Source organism: Trachurus japonicus, chromosome 12 (genome assembly GCF_045865225.1).
Source record: "Trachurus japonicus isolate A0001 chromosome 12, Traja_1.0".
Classification (NCBI taxonomy): domain Eukaryota; kingdom Metazoa; phylum Chordata; class Actinopteri; order Carangiformes; family Carangidae; genus Trachurus; species Trachurus japonicus.
This window is the reverse complement of record NC_140918.1, coordinates 15736141-15756916: the sequence shown is the minus strand read 5'-3', so window position 1 is coordinate 15756916 and position 20776 is coordinate 15736141. Positions and strand designations below refer to the sequence as shown.

The following is a 20776-nucleotide window of genomic DNA, read 5'->3' as shown; positions in this document are numbered from 1 at the left end:
AGGCCTATTATGAAAAAAGTTATTAAAAGTTACATGTATGTAAAATAAAATAGAATAAAAGTCTTCACATGTGTAAACAGAAGTTAATAGTCGGTGAATTTGTGATTGGCCAATTATCTGGGCGAGATCCATGTGTAGTATAACCATGGATCTATTATAAGATATATAATAATAAATAAATAATATAATACATCCATGAGTATAACTAAATATCCCACTATTTTTTTCTCCTACTTCCCGATAAATAAATAATATAATACATCCATGAGTAGCTATATCTAAATATCCCACTATTTGTTTTTTCTCCTACTTCCCGCTAGGTGTCGACGTCGGCCTGTGACGTCTTTACCTCTGCGTTCCTACGGCAACGCACTGAAGCTTCCTCCAAGGGGATCATGGGAAACAACCCTGGCTACTGGACCGGAGGGAGTTTCGAAATATTTAACAATTAGCGACGGTAATAACGTGTTATACCACCTTTAACTTACACTTTCCGACCCACCGATGTTAGCATAGCTTTACAGCCGAGCCATTGTATTTGACGTACCCGGGTTTGACTTTTTCGGGAGCCTTGTCCCTCGCTGTAAACAAAATTAGCTAGATGGCTAAAGCTAGTTAACGGTTTATATAGCACCGAAGAAAACACCACTATCCCGGGGAACAGACAATGATGTTACCGCGTATTTAAAGATGATGGGTTATGAATGTTTACTTTGCTACAAGTAAACACGTTAGGTACCCGCTAACCCTATGGATTTATACCGCTTTGCTTATCTAGACTAGAGGGATCCTGTAACTCCAGCCCTTCCTGAATGCAGAACCACTGCGGGGGACTAATGCTGTCCGCTAAACATGGAGCTAAAGTTGGAGGTTGTTTTGTCATCCAGCATCAAAAGAAAGAAACCATGGCCACGATTCTGCTGGCTTGGGCAGGTGAGGAGACTGAAGGGTTCAGTGATTTTTCACCAACGACGCCTCAACTTTGCTATCCTTTGTCGGGAGAAAAGCCACTCACTCTGTGTTGTATCTTCTCAGGAGAAGGAGTCTGTGTTCCTGTTAGATGACAAACGGATCAGTGAGATCAACATGGTGTCTGGTCGCACCAAGAAGAGGACCCCCAAACTCCATCCTCTGCTCAGCAATGTGGTCACAATGGCTTCATCCCACAATGGTGTGTTTGATAACTTTCAAAGTATTGAAAAATGTCATTTCAGGGCATACATTTACACGTGACTATTGTTTTTGTTCTTTTAGGCATGTGGCTTTGTGGACTCTTGGTCTCAGGAGAGCTCTTTCTGTGGAACAGGGATAAAGACTTGTTGAAGACTGTAGCAGCAGCCCCTGAAGTGGTCCACATAATTACTTCTGGTCAAGGTATGGACAGTATGTATACGTGGTATGCTCATCACTCATTTTCTTGGACCACTTAATGCATTCACTTTTGGAGAGTTGTACAAATACTTATAAAATATTTCATCCTGGATAATTAAATAATCTGATTTACATATGATTTGTTACTAGCATCTCAGTTTTCTAAAATCTTTTGTTAATGTTATGCTGAAGTGGGTGATCTCAAATCTTAACTCACGTAAGTGTGTGTGTGTGTGCGTGTTTTCACAGGAAATACCACCAGGTTGTCTCTCCAGGTTTCAGGAGATGGGATGCGTGTTCTGCTAGTAGCCATAACAGGTCAAGTCTTCCTATGGGAGTGTATGGATGTCCGGGATCTGACCGGACTACGAGATGGCATAGTCAAGGGACTATGGGCGCATATACAACCCCTTGAGGATACCATTCTGCCCTCCTCACAAGACAAAGAAGCATCTCAGCACACGATATTTGTGAAGACAGAGGTTTGTACACATACTAAGAGAAGGCCTGCATAATTGGTATATTTGTCCATTTCTTATTCTCTATAACCCTTATCTCCCACATCAATACATCTTTATGCAAACTCCTTCAGGCCATGGGTGATACTTGCTTATCAGCCCTTGTTTTCACATCTGGAAAGACCCTAATCATCACCTGTCTGAAAATTCAATGGGAGGAAGGCCACATGAGAGTTGGGTGAGTGAGCAGGTTTATGCCACAGTCAGGACCCTCACAGGATATTTCTGTTGTAAAAATGTATACAGTAAATTTCTCCTTTGCAGGTCTGTGGGCTTCAGCATTCAGTGGGCCACCAAGACATACCCCATGTCTTGTCTCACGCCCCCGTGCCAACCAGTGAAGTCAAGAGGGGCCTTGGTGACAGCGTTTTCCCCTGATGGCCGACTGTTAGCCATCGTCCTGAACCAGAGACAGCCAAAGGTGACGTCACCTTTTTCTTTTTCAGGGTCTATTCATTTGAAAAAATTGAGAATGAATGAAATGAATTGAATCAAGTTTTTTTTCTCCTGTTTTCTGAAACCAGGCTTCACAGGTCCTGTATGTGAACACACAGAACTTTGTCTCAGTATCCAGCAGCCTCGGAGGATGTGGAAGTAAAAAAATGGAGATACCCTCCAAATACATAAGGTAGAATATACATGTGAAATGACTTTGAAATCATTGATGTGCAGTGTGTGTTTATGTAGAAAAGACCTTAACATATATTTTCCTTTAGGTCCTACTGGGTGGGAAGTATGAGCTGGTCACCTAGCGGCCTGTTCCTGGCTTGTGTTCTCAAGAGAGGCTCCCTACTGATGTCGACTCGCCTGGGTGGACTTCTCACTTTAACAAGCTCTGGTTGCAGTGTTGACTTGGGGCCGGCACAGTTCCTACCCCTTCACCCTCTTGTCACTTACCGGTACACATCTGAGACATTTTACTCTTCATCTATAACTCCATGTTACAAGTTGTTTTTTTGTTTGAGCTGCTCTTTTCAGTTATTACATCACCCCTCCTCTTTTACTGATTTCTACACTTTCATTTTCCAGCATTACAGTCTGTCGCCTATCATATTCCTTTATCTCAAGCATGATTGAAGTATAAATGCAGTGTGAAATTTAATGGTTAATTTTACATATTTTTCGTCCTATTTGCTGTATGTAATGAAAGTTATTCTGTTTCTTGACAGGCCACCGCTGTCTGCAGGGAAAGGGGAGGCCTCTCTCTCCAGTTCCAGCTTGTCTGTGCGGGATGTCCTGAGGCAGCGATATTCTGTGACCTGGCACCCACGTCTGTTGTATCTCATTGTGTCTGATGGCTACATGGCCACAGTAATGCGGGTTCTGGATAGGCCTTCTCCTGCCATGTTGCTGAAAACACTTCTCAAGGACGTAAGCAAGGATCTTGAGAAGGCCAGCTGCAAACTGGATAAATCACAGGTGACAAACCAGACACTTCTAAAAGTGGGGCTTTCTTACGTAGTGTCAGCTTTTGCATGTACTTTCTTTAGAACTAACAGTACATATTTTCTCACTTTCTTTTTTTTTCAGATTCATGTGAAGGCCTGGTTGGAGTCCGTGTCTTGTATGAGTCTTGTCGGCAGCCTTGAGACGCTCAACCCCATAGTTACCTGTGGCCCCAACACCACAGACTCTGTCTTTTCAGCAGCCACAGATGGAGCCACTGTGCCACTTTTCCTACAAGACAAGGGGACCCTGGGTGGAACTAAGGAGCTTCTTGAAAAAGTGCAGGTTGGTCACATGTTTTCTGCTAGGTGATTGTAGTATTAGATTTCTTTGTAGGAATAATTACCCTTCATTGGCTTGTTTGTTTCTTTTCCTTTATTTCTTAACTTTGTTGTATATTTTGTGGGGATATACTTGAAAACATGTACAAAGATGCAAAGAGATTGAAAATATTGTTTGTGTTTGTGAAGACAATGAAAGAAGCTTTGCAATAAAGTAATTAAAAAAAAAGAATAATTATCCTACTAATCTGCATGTAATTAAACTGTAGGATGCATCATTGTTGCTGTATCTAGGGCTGGATTCACTAATGTCAGCTGTCTTTGACTTGTGCTTTGATTGTGTGGGTTCCTAGACTTTCTTTGAGGATGACTCTGATTTGGATGGACCTCCTCCTGGTTCTCATATGGAGGATGGCGGCCGTTTGGAGTTCGCCTCAATGTTCGACACACTCCACGCGCAGGACACACACACACACACCGACGCTGGACTTTCCGTCGGTCTGGATTATGAAAAGGACTTTGTCGAAACAGAGAAGAAGGCTCCTCTTCTTCACCGCGATCTTGGGAAAATCCGGAGTAAGCTGCTGACAGCCTGGGCCTTCGGCATGTCTCTAGGAAACGCTGTCGAACACAGAGCTCGTCTGCTGAAGCATACCCTCTATTGTGTGGTGCGATTTGCCGCTTTGCTCCATCTGATCCCCGGCTCCGTGGTCCACACGGGGAAAAAGAATAGCTCAGTTTCCGCTCGCCTCCTTCGTCTCGTCAAAGCCGTTCTATCTTTTCTCCCCTGGGATAGCACTCACTCAGATGGGCCGTGCTGCCTGGGGCTGATGGTAGAGTTCAGTAAACGTCTGGTACGCCTCCTGTTGACCCCTCACCCTGAATTCTACCGGACCGGTCACTGTCAGCTCTCGTCTCAAAATCTATCCACCACCCTGCGTATCTTGCAGCTGATCTCTGATTCTCTTGACCACACCTACAGTCTACAGCTAAAAACGGCCTGGTGCTCTGCAGAGAAGGAATCTCTGTCTAAGCCTCCACAGCTCTGGCCTTCAGATGCGTACTGTGTGCCTCTGCTGCAAGAAGACAAGGAAATGACTCACGGCTTGCTGCATAAGGCACAACCTGTTCCCCAGCGACCACCCAGCAGGTAGACATTGTCTCTTTTGGCTTTATACAAACACTACTAGCCAAAAGTTTTGACACACCTTCTCATTCAATGGTATTTCTTTATTTTTATTACTGTAAATTCATACTGAATACATCAAAACTATGAAGGAACACATGTGGAATTATGTAGCAAACACACAAAACTATTAATTAAAACAAAAGTGTTATCTGAGATGGTTTGGTTGGATGGTCAAGTTGGACCACAGTCTGAAGGAAAAAGGTGCTCAGCACCTCATTCAAGACTGTTGGAAAACCATTTCGACCTCATGAAGCTGATGAGAGAAAGTCAAAAGTGTGCAAAGCTGTCATCAAATCAAAAGCTGGCTACTTCGAAAAATCAAAAACATATTCTTTTTGTTTACAACATAATTCCATGTGTGTTCCTTCATAGTTTTGATGTCTCCCAGTCCCATATGAATCTACTGGAGAGTAATGAAAGTAATGAAAATATAGAAAAACCACCTGAATGAGAAGGTGTGTCCAAACCTTTGACTTTTAGCATATGTGTTAATGTTTTTGACCCAATAACTACCGTATTTGTTGTATGAATGTCACTTCAAGAATGATGGTTTTCTCCTTTTGTGGCCAGATTGTTTGGAGTGTGGCAGTGGGTGTACCAGATCACCCAGCAGTATATGGAAGAACTGGAAAGCTTCAGAGGCTGTGATGGATGGGAAGAGGAACAGCAACAGTTGTCTTTCATCATGTCGCAGATCCAAACAGCTCTGCAGGCTACAGGAGAAAGGCTGGAGGAAGGCCCTGCTCTGCTGAGTTATCCAGGTCTGAAACAGATGGAGTATATAATGTTTTAATCATATGGAATGACATCAGGCCAAAACTAACTAACTTAGCATGTCACTCCTCTCCCTGCAGGTGAACATCTTTTCCTGCGTGGCCACTATTCAAAAAGTGCTGATGCTTGGTGGGAACATATTTCTGATGAGAGTACCAAAAGTAAGAACCAGTGCTTTAGTGTTGCCGTTAAAGTAAATCATATATGTCCACAGTCAGACTGAAATGGTGATCCTTTGTCTTTTTATTAGGTTCTGCTCGGAGCGTCTTCCAGGAGACACGGATTTGTCTGGCGCTGCTGTACAGTCTCTTGTCCCAGTACTGTCTGAGAGAAGCTCAGGAGTTGGGGGATCACATGGCTCGTCTAATACTGCATAGGGCAGGACACCAGAGACACAACACAGCCTGCATAACAGGTCAGCCACGGCCATTAACTCCTGTCTTTTAGATAGTTTTCATATGGATCAGTTTTTTTTTTGTTTTTTTATTTCAGTTTAGTATAGACAATACAACTTGAGCAAATCTGAGATATTTTACATTAACTATAGAAACTGCCATACATTAAGAGATTACAAAAAACAAAAAAAGAAAGAAAAAGATAAAATGAAATAAATAAACAAAACAAAATCACATTTAGGGGAGGGAAGTGTGGCTAATGATAAAAACTGTTATTACCTTATGCTAAAGAATCATAGCCTTACGCTGTGGAGCATATGTCTCTGCTTGTTCTAAGGATAGTGTGATGTGTGTCTTCAGATAATCAGGAAAAGGTCCTCATATTTCATTGTAGTTACTTGTTGAACCTTTCAAAGAGTTTCTTATATTTTCAAGTTTGAGAAAATAAAGTACATCTTTAACCCAATGTGTAAATGTTGGGGGTTTGCAGTCGTTCCAGTGGATCACAATCAGCTGCCTGGCCAGGAGTGTGAGGAAAGTGATACTGTTTGATTGTAAATGAACAAGTGTAACCCCAAATAACCCAATTAAGGGGCTCATATGAATTAGTTTATGGAAAGAAGTTGTAAACAACTGACACCTCAATTTTCCACTATGTTGCCTTATTAATTGCCCTTATTTCTCAGTGATTATCCAACAAACATGTGGGAGTAACACATGTGGCTTATTAACTCTGCCTTTGTCTTGAAGCAGACTCTCTTCCTTACCCGTGGCTCCCGACAGACCTTCACAGTGACGCAGCCTGTGCAGTGGTTCAGAGCCTGGGTAGATTCATGGCCTCTTACTTCACCAACCAACCCCTCTACATCCTGCCCCCTCACAATGTGGACATCCTACCTCCACTACATTTGCCACACGGTATGTTTCCAAAAATAATTTGTTAGTTAAAGGGACATTGTGTAACTTCTCTTGTTGTCTACTCACAAAAATCGCTTACCCCCATTAACAATGAATGAATGAATTTGCCATTCATATATACATAGAGCTGGTAAGCTCAGCGCTGGCTGCTGTGTTGTGCTGCCATCTTTTACGTTCAGTGGCAGCGTGACCGTAGGTAACCACAGAAACTCACCGGAGGCACTGGAGCCATCGTTTCTGGGAGAAACGGTAGAGTACGTCTGCCCGATTCCATGTGAATGCAGCATAAAGAATACGATTGAGTTGGTTGCGATATACAACTGCACTGCTAGATGGGAGTAATTCCTACACAATGTCCCTTTAAAAAGATAATTTCTGCATTATTTGTTGATAATTTGGTAATATGTCTTTGCTCAGGCTCTAATGTTGGGCGCTTGGTGCCACTGTGCCAAGAGGAGGTGGCGACAGCAGTTCGACGGCAGCACCTGTCAGAAGTATGGACGGTGGACTATGCCCTGGATCTGCTCCTGCTGGGGGGGCTGCTTCCTGAGGCTGTGTGGTTGGCTTACCATCTCGGGGACTGGAAGACCGCAGTGTCTCTGAGTCAGGCCTATTCAAGCTATTGCACTGACCACTTTGACTTTTCTCGGTCAGTGTGAAAGAAAGCCTACACTAGAATCAGTCTTAGTTACTGTTGGTCATCTGATTTCAAACTTTTATCATAGTTGTATTAATGAGTATGCTAATTATGTCTTTCCTCATAGACTGAGGAAGAGAGAGCTCCACCTCCCAGCAGCTTTGGAAGCAGAAAACATTTTTCAGTCTGAGTTGGAGTGTCTTCTCAGCAATAAGTCTGACTCCCAGGAGCAGGGACACAAGGACGGTGACAAGAGCTTCACAGGTTTGTGAGATCTGACATAGGAGATACCTACAACATGCATAAACCTTTTAATCCAAATCTATATCTTGTCTCACTTCCTTTATCAGACCCACTGGAAGGAGAAGACTGGGATTTATTACAGGCTTCCATACAGGAGATTTTGAAAGCATCAGTCATGGCCGGAGTGAATGTTATGTCTTCACCCTTGTCTTCCTTGCTGGACAAAGCCAAAGATTTGTGTTCCTGCCTGCCTGCGTTGGTGCCAAATGGACTGTATCTGCCTTCCCCGCCTCTTTATTGCCCTCAGCCCTCACCCAACACACAGGTACATGAAATAGAAGATCAGCTTGCCTTCTACCTATGTTTACATGTAAATTATATAATTAAATGTTGTTTGTGTGTGTGTCTCAGGACCCAATCGGGACAACATGGCAGTTTGCAGAAGTTGCATCCCGTCACAAAGTATCCAGGGTCCTCCAAAAATTACTTTTACTTCTGAGATCTGCCCGTTGTTGCCATCCTGCTGCTCAGTGGTACATCACCCAGCTGCGCCGTGCCAGGCACCTTCTGCACAAGGTACCTTACAGAGCTGCAGGGTTTAATAAAAAGGATTGAATGTCCCTAAGAATAAAATATGTGATATTTTTAATCTTAATGAAAGAAAGACATATTGTTTGTTGCATTTTTTTCTTATAATTACATGAATCACAAATTCAAAAATAATTTTTCCTTAGGGGACTGAACAAAAACATTCACACTTTTTCTGAATGCTAAAACCGGATGAAACTCGAAATAGTTGATGGTTGATGTTACAGCAAGTACATTAATTATCTGATGTTGGTTTCAGATCAAGAAGAAGTACTCATATCCAGCAGCTGCCGAAGAAGAGAGGGCTTTCCCAGAGGGCCTGATGAAGTTTGACACCCGCAGTGGCTTCTTCAGACGGGGGCCTAAGAAAGACGGTCACTTGGACCCTGATACCATCCAAACTATCAGTAAGATGGCACTGAAAGTAAAATGTGTGTGTCCTGATCCATAATCAGTTTTCAGATTGTACTTATATATATTTTTTCTTCTAAGCTTATTTCAGGGAGCTGTGTAGTTTGTGCTGGATGCTACACGTCAGGGATCAATTCTCCATTTCCTGCAGGAAGTATCAGGCTGCCAGACAGCATGGCATAGATGAGCAGGTATTATTTTTCTGCCCGAGTGTGTCACATATTACTCTAACTTTACTAAGATATAGATACTCAGTGAGTGTGTATGTTTGTGTGTGTGTGTTGTGTTTTATAGATCCCTGTTGATTCAGAGGTGAGATCTAGCTGCATTGATGCTCTGCGCTGGGCCTGTCGTCTGCTGCCTTTCTGTCGTTACCTCAACGCTGAAGAGATTCTCCAGGACGTCCTGCTCAGCCTTGTGTCAGAACTGCCTCCTGTCTCTTTGGTGAAATGACTTTTTCTTGCCTTTTCTTACATAAGCAACACTTTATTAAAGTTAAACTCACTGACTTTCACTGAGAGCATTTCTCATCCCTGTCTTTTCTTCCTTCAAGGTGGCAGACACACTGGTGCAAGCCTTCCCAGAGGAGGAAGAGTCTGTCAGAGTCCCGCTGAGAGAAAAGTATCACTCAGTGCTGCAGAGACTGAGGCAATGCAATGTCATCGGTATGAACACCTCTGTTACTTTGAAAAGCTATACAACAGTTAAATGAAACCCTTTCTGAACAGTGATGTGTTTAACTTAAGTGATGGCAACATTTTATTATAGATTCTTTGTTGATTATTAGAATCTCTTGAGAATTTATGCCCGTGATCAGGAATGTACAGGTCATTTGTGTCACTTGTCTTTTTTTATAGACATGTATTAATTGAGTTTTAACAGTTTACAAAAATACATTTTAATACCTTTAACAAAGCATATAACAGTCAAACTATAAAAGAATCCACTCACCCCACCCCAAAGGAAAAATAAATAGTTAAAGAAAAGACAGAACTAAAAACAAAACAAAACGCAAAACTGGGTAACGACATGATGTAATCATACACAGCTTAGCATCACATGGTTAAGGTATCGACAGTTAGGGACACATCACCTTCAAATTACCAGAGTTTCTTCAACTTCACAAGAAAGGGATTCCAGATCTCTTTGCATTTGGCTGATTTCTTTTTCATTGTGTATGTTAACTTTTCAAGGATAAGGCATGCTGATAGTTTTCAGCAAAGAGAAATCAAGCGTCCAGCTTGTACTTAACATACTCTTCTTTATTCTATCTATTCTTCTCTAGATGGAGACAAAGATGAGATGGATGAGTTGATGATGATTCTGATCCAAGACAAGTACCGACAGAGGAGAAAACATCTGGGGCGTCTGCGGAGGCACTTGGCCGCCCCCGAGCTGCATCTGTGGGAGAAAGAGGAGGAAGAGGACGACAGAGGAAACAAACACGGGATGGCCGTGTTGAGGCAACTGTCGCTGGGTACAAGTCTGAGCACCAGCACATTGACCGATTACGGGTTTCCTCCAGTGTGCAGCGACGGAGACACAGCAGAGAACACGTCTGAGGCGATCTCCCCCGAACAGCATTCCCGACCCATGACCAGGTAGTCGGTGTGAAGCGATTGCACTACTGTCACTCTGAAGTTTTGTCTATGTTGTCGCTTATTTTGTCTTTTTTTTTTCTTTCCTTCCAGGGACAAAAAGGGGAAGAAAGTAAGAGACAGGGAATATGTAAAGAAGACTGCTATAAAGATTGAAAGTGCCATTCAGGAGGAGACTCAGCCAAATGATGACAAGGGGGATGATAAAGTCTCCCTTCCAGTGGTCGGCACCAGGGAGTTTGAGCTTGAAGATGACGAGTATCTAAATTTCCTGGAGCTGTTTCTTAGCTACGTGCTAGAGAAGGATAGCATCGATGGAGGGGTCGACTCGGGCAGCGAACTTCCTCTGTTGAAGGGATTCTCCTCCCAGCTGAGGGAGCGAGAGCTGCATTCTCTCACTTTTGACGTGCTCACAACTATTCACCGCCGCCAAAGAGACGGACACCACCCAGGGAGGAAACACTGCAGCAACGATCCTCCAGTGTTCAGGGCCGGGTGCTGCTACAAGCCCGTTAAACAAGGTGCGACACCTGAGCCACAAGTGTCTTCCATCAGGAGTGAAGCTCCCATATCCAGAGCTAGTCTTTCTGTCAGCTCTCTTCCCGGGCTGAGAGCCGGCCGGCAGAAAGGTTTATTCGGACTCCGACAGCAAAGCAGTGTGACTTTAGCCCAGAGAATGAAAGGAGGCCACTCTGGTTCTGAATTGAACCCGAATCAAAGTGCCTTTCCCACGGGGCATCCATCAGAGAGCGTGATACTCGGCTCATCGACTTCAGTGGAGGCTGTGACTGAACTGCAGCAAGGCCTCGACCCTAAATTAGAGGCTCAGTTTCCAGATCTGGGCAGGCTGCTGGAGTGGATGGTCCGCTGGGCCGACAGGAGGGCGCTGCTGGGACATCATGGCAAAAAGAAGAAAGAGAGGGGTGGAGGGGCTGGAGGAACGGCCGATGAAGGAGTAGTGATTCGCGTCAAAGCCTCGGCGCCTGCCGTCCTCACTTCCCTCAGCTTACTGGAGTGGAGGTACGCCGCTCTTCTCGGCTCAGACCACATCCAAGTTCCGGAAACACAGTGGACTGTTGCTCCTGTGCTGCGGCCTGACGCGGACACGAGGCTGGAGAGAGAGAGCAGCGTTGATACAGGCTACCCTGGGTCAGCCAACACTCCCATCATCGGCCTTGATCAAAATGTACAGCAAGGAGAAGAACTGTCCATGTGAGTGATCTATGTTTTATTTTTAGTGCTTTACTGAACCAGTTGAATCTGGCTCACAAACACAGAGTTTGTATCAGCAGGGCTCCAGACTAACTTTTTTACCAGGAGCACAGTGGCCCCTAAATTAACATTTTAGGAGCGCAAGCAGAAAATTTAGGGGTGTAAATGAACTTGGAAAGCAAATATTCATTTTTCCTTTTCATTCATGATCCTCACACACATTGGTCTGCCATCTGTAATGACAAATTCCAGATTCTTTGAGTCGCCCTTTCCATGTTTTACCAGTGTCAAAAAAAGAAAAGAAAAGGCAAATTTACTGTTTGTACATGCTCAAAAAGATGAAAAATGTACTAATTTAGGGGCAGTCTGGAGCCCTGATCAAGCCAGTTTATGCCAGAATGTAGTTGACCAAATGTCTTAATGTGGTCTGACAGATATGTTTCAGTATATATGTAAAAACTGGGTTGTGTGTTGTCAGTGTATGTGAGGTTTATCACAGTTTTTTGAGATTTAGATATTTACTCAAGAAGCAAAAACTGGTATGTCAGGAAATATCACTATCATTGGGCATATGGTGGTAGCACAGTTGCTGCAAAAGTAAATGTACATTGTAAATGTATTGTGGTTTTATTTTGTATTTATTGATTTGACAGTTAGTTTGTTTTCATTTTACTCATTCGTATGAAGAATTGACTGTATTTTTTATGCTATTTGTTTCCCTGCAGTGGCTCTGGCACAGATGATCCAGAGGAACTGACATGTCACAGGACACCTCCTCCGAATGATCAGGATCAACTGACTTCTGATGCTCAGCAGGAACAATCCAGTTCACAAAAACCATCTCTGGATGACTTAGATGTTACCCCTGAAAAAGAAGGCATAATGCTAACTTATTGGATCGTACAATGGTTTGAAAAGCTTTATGAGAGAATAGTAATAAATGTGTTTGATATTTTTCAGGCAAAAGTAGTGACAGTGAGGGATTTGAGGTGTCATCCTCTGTTTCCCACGGAAACATCTCTGAAAACATCTGCACACCTCAAACGGTGAATATTACCATTCCGGATTCTCATTCGTGGGTATCATCAAGGTTGTCAAAACACAAACGGATGTTATTTTTGTTCTTTGCAGAGTTTAAAACTTGCTGACCTGGATGTCTCAGAAAAAGATGAAGATACATTCAGTTCCACCTCCCTGTGAGTTTTTAATGTTATGCTTATTTCACTTATTTTTTCTGAGGCGAGCTGGTACTGCAGTGAGTCTGTGCCAAGATTATTATCTTTTCCAGTATTGCTTAACTCTTTTAGCCTCTGTGTTTTCTGCCATCCATAGAAGTCTACACGCTCCTCCTCACCCAGAGCCCCAAGCTCTTCCTATCGTCCAACCTGTGGCCTCCATTCACACAGAGCGCGCAGAGTCAACTGGAGTTCTGCTCCCCAATACACCTGTCGACCCTCCAAGCCTTCAGCCACAAAGCTCCACAGCTGGCGCAGCCACTGCTGCTTCTACAGCCCCCGCTCAGCCATCGTCCAATCAGATTCCACCAATGAGACAGCAACTGGGCCAAGACTTACTTAGACTGGTTCAGGTAAGAATAGACTGACTGAAAGGAAAGGTTCATGCTTTGCTGTCTCTGATGACTAACTTGTGCCTGATTTGTCTCTGTTCTTTGTTGCAGAATGTCAACTATGTGAGCCTGATGGAGGTTTTGAGAGAATCATTTGCAAACCTGCAGATGGTCCAGCAGAGCTCTTCTCTGGCTCAGTCTAACATGAACTACTCACACCCAAATGTGCCACCATCTGATGTAACCAATTTCAACCCTCAACCAAATGCCTTACCTGTTCAAACCCCCGTTTCTGTGTCACAGCAGACACAGGCAAGTGTGCCAAGTTCAGGATTTAACAACCCTCACTTTAGTCAGGCCACTGCAAGTCTGTTTGCAAACCGGCCTGATGAGCAGAGCTCAGGGACTCCCTTTTTAACGGTCGACCAGCTTCAAATCACCAGGAATCTGCCCCCCACTTCCAGTGCAGGTGTAAATTATCAGGTAGCGGTCTAATGTATTGTTAAGTTGTTATATATTTTATTTAGGTGGTAAACTCTGTTTTGTCATAGTGAAATCAGGCTAAATACAGTTTTCCCTTTCTTTCGCCTTAGGAAATGCAGCCACTCTCTGTCCAGGCAGAGTCACCAGAGATCCAGTTTAAACAGAACAAGAGGTTGATCCCATCCTCCCAGGGCCTCCTGGCCACTACTGACACTGGTCACACTATTGCTCCCAGTGCTCCCATGGCGCTGCCTTCTGATGGTAATATACAAAATGGCCAAGCTCCACTGGTCATGGGACTCAAGTTACTTCATCTCCAGCGTCCTCCATTGCCCCATCAGAGTGCCACACACTGCCCTCCAGCTCGAGGGCATCAGACGCTGCACACTGCAAACCCTGCAGCCCTGGAATCCCATCAGCCCAAGCTTAAACACAATCAGCAAGCCGCGACACAGAGGGCAGAAGAAGGACAAAGAAACTGGTCTTCGGTTCCAAGAAGACAACTCAGTTTTAATCATCCACATGACTCAGCTCCCAGGAACTCACAACCCCAGATTCAGACTTCAGAGGGGTCCAGAGCGCAGGAGTTCCCGCTACTCCCTCCTGCTCTGCCAGCTCACACACCTGCATCAATGCAGGGTCCCTATCGGCTGCACTATGAGCCTGTTTCACACAGCAACGTCACATTCCCAAAACTGCACTTACCATCTTCGTCTTGGCCTTCTACTGTCATCACAGCTCCACTGGGAGAGACACCTGTGATCAAGCTTCTACGTATAGACTCTGCACCAAAAACGGCAAGCAACGGCTCTTACTTCAAGATGTTGAAATTAGGTGACGTGTCAATTAATTGCCTTGTAGTTGATGTACAGATATCTTTCTCTGCAACAGATTTTGCCCGTGGCAACTCCTTCGAACCAAATAACCCGTCTCATGTCCATGGAGGAGTTGACAAGTTCAGTGATTGGGAGGCAGAACATGGAAGAGTCTTCTTTGCGGTTGGTCAGAGTGGATCGACCTACTGAAAACACCAGAGCAGCTACCACTCAGCCCAGCTCAAACTCCAGGCAAATCACAAGGCAAGGCAATCACATATATTTTTAGTGATGCTTTAGAGTTGTTTTTATGATTATGAGTATTTAACACACTGTGTTTCCTGTGTACTGTTTATAGGCAGAGGAGGAGAGCAGAGAAGGAGAGGAGGGCAAGAAAAACAGAGGTCACATTCAAACCAGATGAATCCATCATTCCTGCGCAAGAGGTTGAGAAATACCCATTTTAGTAAGAAGTATTTTCTACAGTTAATAATAATAAATTGTTATTTCACTATTGATTTGTTTTGCTATATCTGCAGCCAACTGTTGAGCCTGTAAATGAAGCGCCTCCAGTTGCAGAGAGCATGATCCCTGGACCTGACTTTCCAATTCCTGTTGGTAAGTCTCAAATACCAGATACTGTGTATTCAGATGTTTTAGATCCCAAATTGAAAAGGTAACTAACTATATGCAGTATGTTACCAGTTAAAACAATGGTGGTTGATTGGTGGCACCAATAAAATAATAAAAATGGCAATGCTATTATGTAATAATAAATAAACAGTGATAATGACCAGTGTATTGTTATATGTGGAAAATTCAAGAAAAACACGTACGGCTCAGTGGAGGAACCAAGATCTGCGTCCTTGCAGTTTTAAATTAAAAGTGATTTGATGAGGAGGTGGTGGCACAGAGCCCGTTTAATTGCCCAAACCTCAGTTTCTTTAATGGCTCGGCACAATCTGACGAAATGCAGATGACTGCAATTTCTCTTGCGCTTTTTCCTGCCATATTTAGCTTCAAGATAATCAAAAAGGCAAAATGAAAATAAAGTGCATGAAGTAATCTCATTTGAATTAGCAATGAAATTAAAGTTCTATTTTTTGATAGCAATTTACCCAATGGCCTTTTTTGACTTATGTGTAGTGTAGCTTTTAATCAGACAAATGGGTGGATTACAAGAGTGTATTTACAGTTCTATCGATTGATCTGTTGTTTTTCTAACTGAACTTCAACTCCAAGGACCCTCTGACTCTTTGCTGACTGGTCAGAGATTATTGGACAGGGCCATGGCCACGTCAGCTGAGCTTCATGCCTATGCTTCCTCCTGTAAAAGACCCCCAGAGTGCCACGATGCTTTCACCAACACAGACCCAAGTGAGTTAGGATGTATACTTTGTTAATACTGGAATCGTTTTGCACAGTTACAGTCTTATCACACAGTTTCTTTTTGATCAATTAGAAATTAAAAACATAAATTCGATTATTAGATTAAACATAACTTAGACTTTCTTTGTGTTCTACCTGCATTCAGTAAAAATATAATGGTTGTTTTAAGTTGTATGATTTTCAAAACCTAGATTCTAATCATGTATCATGTTGACTATTTGCCTGTCAGCTTCTGCCCCTACACTTGTGGATAAAGCTGTGTCTGCTTCTGTGACTACTACAAGCCCTAAACGTAAGTTGATCTGAATTTGTGTGTAGAAGAACAACATACTGCTTTTTTATTGATACAATGATGTGTGTTTTCTCCATGCAGCACAAAGTTCGCAGAATTTACGTCTCGTTCAAGACACAGGGGAGACTCCAAAGAAAGCAGAGAGGATTTTGGTAAGAAGCAAGAAAAGAAGGTGGACTCAACTTATGAAGCTATTTATGGCTTGTGCATAGTGTTTAAAATACAATAGGCCATTTTAGCAAAACTGACACCTTCCTATGCAATCATTTGGAATTTGAACTGGCATATTATTTTCAAATAGCAAGGTTATAAACTGACTATGATCTCTGTTCTTGATATGTATACAGACTTGTACCTTTTTATGTCATATAATACTCCCCTGCATTTGTCTGTTTGTTTTTTTCAGGATCAACATGGCCACCAGTTCATCAGTGTCTTAGATTTGGAGGACAAAGCTCTGCACCATGATTTGCCGCTGTGTCTCAGCCCTGTACCACAGAGTGTTCCTCCCATCCGTGCTCCTTCACCTACCTCTGCCGACCTTCATGCTCTTGCATCTGCTGTTATTACAAGTGCTGTGACTGCTGCTGCTGAGGATGAGGATCCAACACCCACAACTCTCCCAGGTCTTTTTTTCATGGTCTTATACATTTATATCTTTATAATTAATATAATCAGACCTGTGGTGAAGCACAACACTAATGGTAAAATGTGATCAAAATATGTGTTGTACTGTGTTCTGTAGATATTCCTGTGGATACTCCATCAGTCAGCCACATTGAGCCCAGTACAGATCCCAAGAGAATCACTCCACAAGACATTGCAGATCCATCTGACTCAGAGATCTGTCGAGCCATAAGGATGCAGAGCGTCAGACCTCCTGGAGTGTCCTCCTCACCTCCTACAGCCTGGTTCTCTTCTCGCCTCTCGGAGATGGACGTCCAGTTGGCTGCGCTACAGAACATTGCAGATCATCTTGAGATGGACTTTTCCAACTCCAGGATGGTACTGTTATTACATGAACATGCTGTTTTGTCTTCATTCTGCCTATACTTTACTGCTTATACAAACCGGACTGTCTGACAAATATTTAATTGTTTTACTTTGTCTTTGTGTAGCTGGTGAACACCATTGAAAAGCTCACTCCTGTCCTGGCTCCTGAGATGAAGAGTAACATGGCAGGGAAAAAAACTGTCAGACTGACTGTCCCACGTGAAGGTCTGTCTCTGAACACTTTGTCTTGATTGAAAGTTAAAATTGCATTGTATTTACTTTATATTACAAAATTGAGAGGCAAAAGTTGCAACTTTAACAAATTACATGGTAACACTGTTTAAAGACCCTCTATAAGCCTCTGTTTATATTCTCTGTCTCTAACAGCCTGGACATCACGATCTGACTTTGTGATGGAGCGAAATGCCTGTGAAGAGGAAAATCAGTATCACAAACATCTTCAAAGTGACTCTCGCTCTCCAGAAAGAAGTCCTCGTAGTCCCAGAGCTGGTCCTTCTTACCTTCACACCCCTCCAAGTAAAGATGCAATTTATTCAAATGTTTTCTGGAAAAATTTACTGCATTAAACAACTTACTTACTAATATTGAAGTTAAAAACAATGCAGACTGCTCTTTTTCCAGATAGGACACAATAACATACCTGAATAGGAACTGGAAAAAAGAGAGGACAGTATTTTCAAGTTTTACTTGAAGATAAAAATGGGATTACTTGATTTTAACAACTCTAGAAAATCTCAAGTCTTCAAGTCAGCTGTTGCAGTGTTTGACTTCACAGTGATTTCAGATGGATTCTTTATAGCCAGATATATGGTTATTTTCACAGTACTGTTGTAATGTCAGAAGTTATTATTTCATGTGTTTTATGTATATGTTTCTCCCACAGAAATGAAAGATCAGCTGAGTGAAGCATCTGGGATATCTCACTTGTAAGTTTTGAATTTAATCTGAAATGTTGTAGCCATATGGTGACTTCCATTATCAGTTATGTTCCATTTCAAATACTCTGTCCTCTCTCTAGATGGGAAGATGAGACTCTGGGTCAGTCTGGGCTATTGGATACAGCAGAAATCTTAGACGAGTTGGTAAAGGAAGGGTATTTGTCCCTGACCGACCTGGATTTGTCCACTTCACACACTGCACACTATAACAGGTATGGTGCCTATGAAAACTTACTGCTGAACAAATTACTGCTTAAACAAGGACGAGTTTTACTGAGCTGAAAAGTAGTGTGACCCAAAGCAGGCAGCAGCAGAGTAGCCGGATGTCGCAGAGAAGCGCCCTTCCAGAAGAAGAGAGGCGAGAGCTGAGGATCTGGATGAGAAGGAAACAGAGGGAAAGACTGGCTGCTTATCAAAAACACAGAGAAAGCCTGAGGGAGAGGGAGCGCAAACCTTTTACTCCATCTGGAAAAGTGGTAAGATGTGATTATATGTTTTTTATTCCATTGTATGGTATTTTTTTTAGCATTACATCAACATTGTTGTTCACTGACTACACCCTCTTTTGCCATAGAAATCAACAAACGGAAATCAAGCAAGCGTTTGGAGGACCAGAGAGGAAAAAGAAAAGTATGTACCTGCTTGCTTTGCATTGCACTGGAGACAAGCTTGTGTAGGAACATTATAACAGCTATTTGCATTTGGTTTGATAGGTTCATGCTTCTGGAGCAATACAACAGGAGGACCCTTGAAGCTTGTTCTTTGGCCAGTGACTTCCCCACCACCGCTCAGCAGCCTGAAGGTCCTCCATTGTCTTCCACCATGCGGCCAACCTCTACTCCACTCCCTGGTCACACTCACAGGTACCATCTGGCACAGTAATATGATCAGACTCTTGTCTCATTAAATAATAATTGCACTTGGATATAGCATTCAAACAAATCATTAATTATTCCACAATGATCACAATACATACCGACTTCATCTTTATTTTGCTCGTTCATATGAAACTCCTAGAATGGTCTAGGTTTGGTAATGGGAGTAATATCTTTTTTTTTAGGCCTTACAGTGCACCTGCAATCGATAAAAGAAGTCTTAAGTCCCAGTCAGGACAAACTCAGCTCCACCTTCGTCCAAGGACTGCAGAGGTGCAGGGACGGCCTTTGGAGGATTATGGCAGGAGACTGGGGCTGCATAGACCAGGTAATGAGATTATCTAAAACTGATTTATCAGCTGTAAAGATCCCTTAAAACTTTTTTTTTCTACTTACAGTAATGCCATGAAAGAAAATATTAAATCAGACAAAATGTTCTGCTTTGGTTTTTGCTATTAGTTACTTCTCTGCCAAGGGACCGTCTGTCTCAGGTGACCAGACGTGGCATGATTACTGAAACAAAAAGCCACAGAGACGGCAGAGACGGCCAAAGTGAGGAACAGCAGAGAAAGACACGGAAGAACAAAAGTCCCTCAGGGGGGACTGAAAGAGGAGCCCAGAGGGAAAGGACGAAGACCGAAGACAGAGCAGAGGGGAATCCTTGGGGGCCCAATTCAGACCTGGAGGAGTCAGAGTCTAACATGGTGAGAGACACATATTTCTAATTATCTTATATCACACATGAATAACTTTTTGTTGACAGATGATTTGGTCTAGTTCCCAGTGTCTGAAGATTTGGTTGAATTTCCACTTTCTTACATTTTTATACTCTTGTTAGATTTTGGCTGGGCTGTTGGATGAGCAGGATGATGGTGCCAGAGCTGCTGCGTCAGGGATGGACTGGCTGGACAACCTATCAGAGAGCGCCAGCAGCAGCCTCAGCAAAATAGACTGGGCTGCTATTGAGAGGATGGTGGCTGCCGAGGAAGGTTGAGCTTCAGTGGAAACAACGGCAGTGCCATGTTGATGATGAACCTTCCAAGATTGTATGTGCCTTTTAAATGTACTGTAAATCAGAAACATGGTAAACTGCAAATTTTGAATGTAGGTAATAGATAAAATCAATGATTTGGATACAACTTAGTGATATTAAATATTTACTAAATATATTTGTAAAATAGGCCTTAAACATATTATATGTAATGTAATCACTTTCAGTTCGTGATGTTTTGTTTGTTTGTTTTTAATGTAGATTTGTGCCATCTGTGTGTATATGCTAAGTTTTCTAGTTGTATAATTTATTTTTCTACAGACTTGGCGAATAAATATCTTAATAAAAACATGAAAGTTTGGATTTGAATATAATAGGAAATAGCAGTTTCCCCTTTAATACGATTTCATATCCTGGCCAGTAGGTGTAGCAAGGTTAATATGAAGCAACATGAAATTAGCCATTTAGGCAGAGATGGACAGAGTACTCGACCCCAGTACTTGAGTAAGAGTACAAATACTACTGGTCAAAATTTACTCTGTTACAAGTAAAAGTAGCTCAGTCGACATGTTACTCGAATAAGAGTAAAAAAGTACTTGCTTTTAAAGGTACTTAAGTATCCAAAAGTACATGCTTTTAAATTTACTTAAAGTAAGAGTAAATTTCTTATTTTTCACATCAATGAATTACTATAATTTTTTCTAAATGAATTTAAGGACGTTTTAACTCTTGTTTCTGAGAACTTTGGCAGTATCCTTATGGGGAGGGATGACGTATTTCCGCTTTTACGTAGATCCCACTGGAGAGCGTGCACTGTGATAGGTTTCCTTC

The 20776-nt window shown here is 42.6% G+C and overlaps 1 protein-coding gene across 1 annotated transcript; it reads left to right on the top strand.

Moving 5' to 3' along the window:
• Window positions 1-360: 360 nt before the first annotated feature.
• On the top strand, window positions 361-20007 carry cplane1 (ciliogenesis and planar polarity effector 1). The gene is made up of 50 exons (XM_085793444.1): window positions 361-457; window positions 779-933; window positions 1036-1171; window positions 1255-1374; window positions 1621-1853; window positions 1964-2067; window positions 2154-2310; window positions 2414-2517; window positions 2606-2788; window positions 3059-3308; window positions 3420-3620; window positions 3970-4766; window positions 5376-5566; window positions 5660-5740; window positions 5830-5994; window positions 6728-6892; window positions 7310-7541; window positions 7657-7793; window positions 7880-8097; window positions 8184-8348; window positions 8620-8767; window positions 8853-8962; window positions 9066-9215; window positions 9325-9436; window positions 10057-10372; window positions 10463-11581; window positions 12307-12458; window positions 12542-12627; window positions 12713-12777; window positions 12914-13169; window positions 13260-13631; window positions 13742-14428; window positions 14523-14710; window positions 14805-14892; window positions 14986-15064; window positions 15689-15823; window positions 16065-16127; window positions 16209-16279; window positions 16534-16753; window positions 16873-17132; window positions 17246-17345; window positions 17508-17657; window positions 18025-18067; window positions 18160-18291; window positions 18384-18555; window positions 18654-18709; window positions 18793-18942; window positions 19140-19282; window positions 19414-19658; window positions 19793-20007. The coding sequence occupies exons 2-50, from the start codon at window positions 853-855 to the stop codon at window positions 19946-19948; spliced, it is 9744 nt and encodes a 3247-aa protein (XP_085649570.1). The 5' UTR covers window positions 361-457; window positions 779-852; the 3' UTR covers window positions 19949-20007.
• The last annotated feature ends 769 nt before the right edge of the window (window positions 20008-20776 follow it).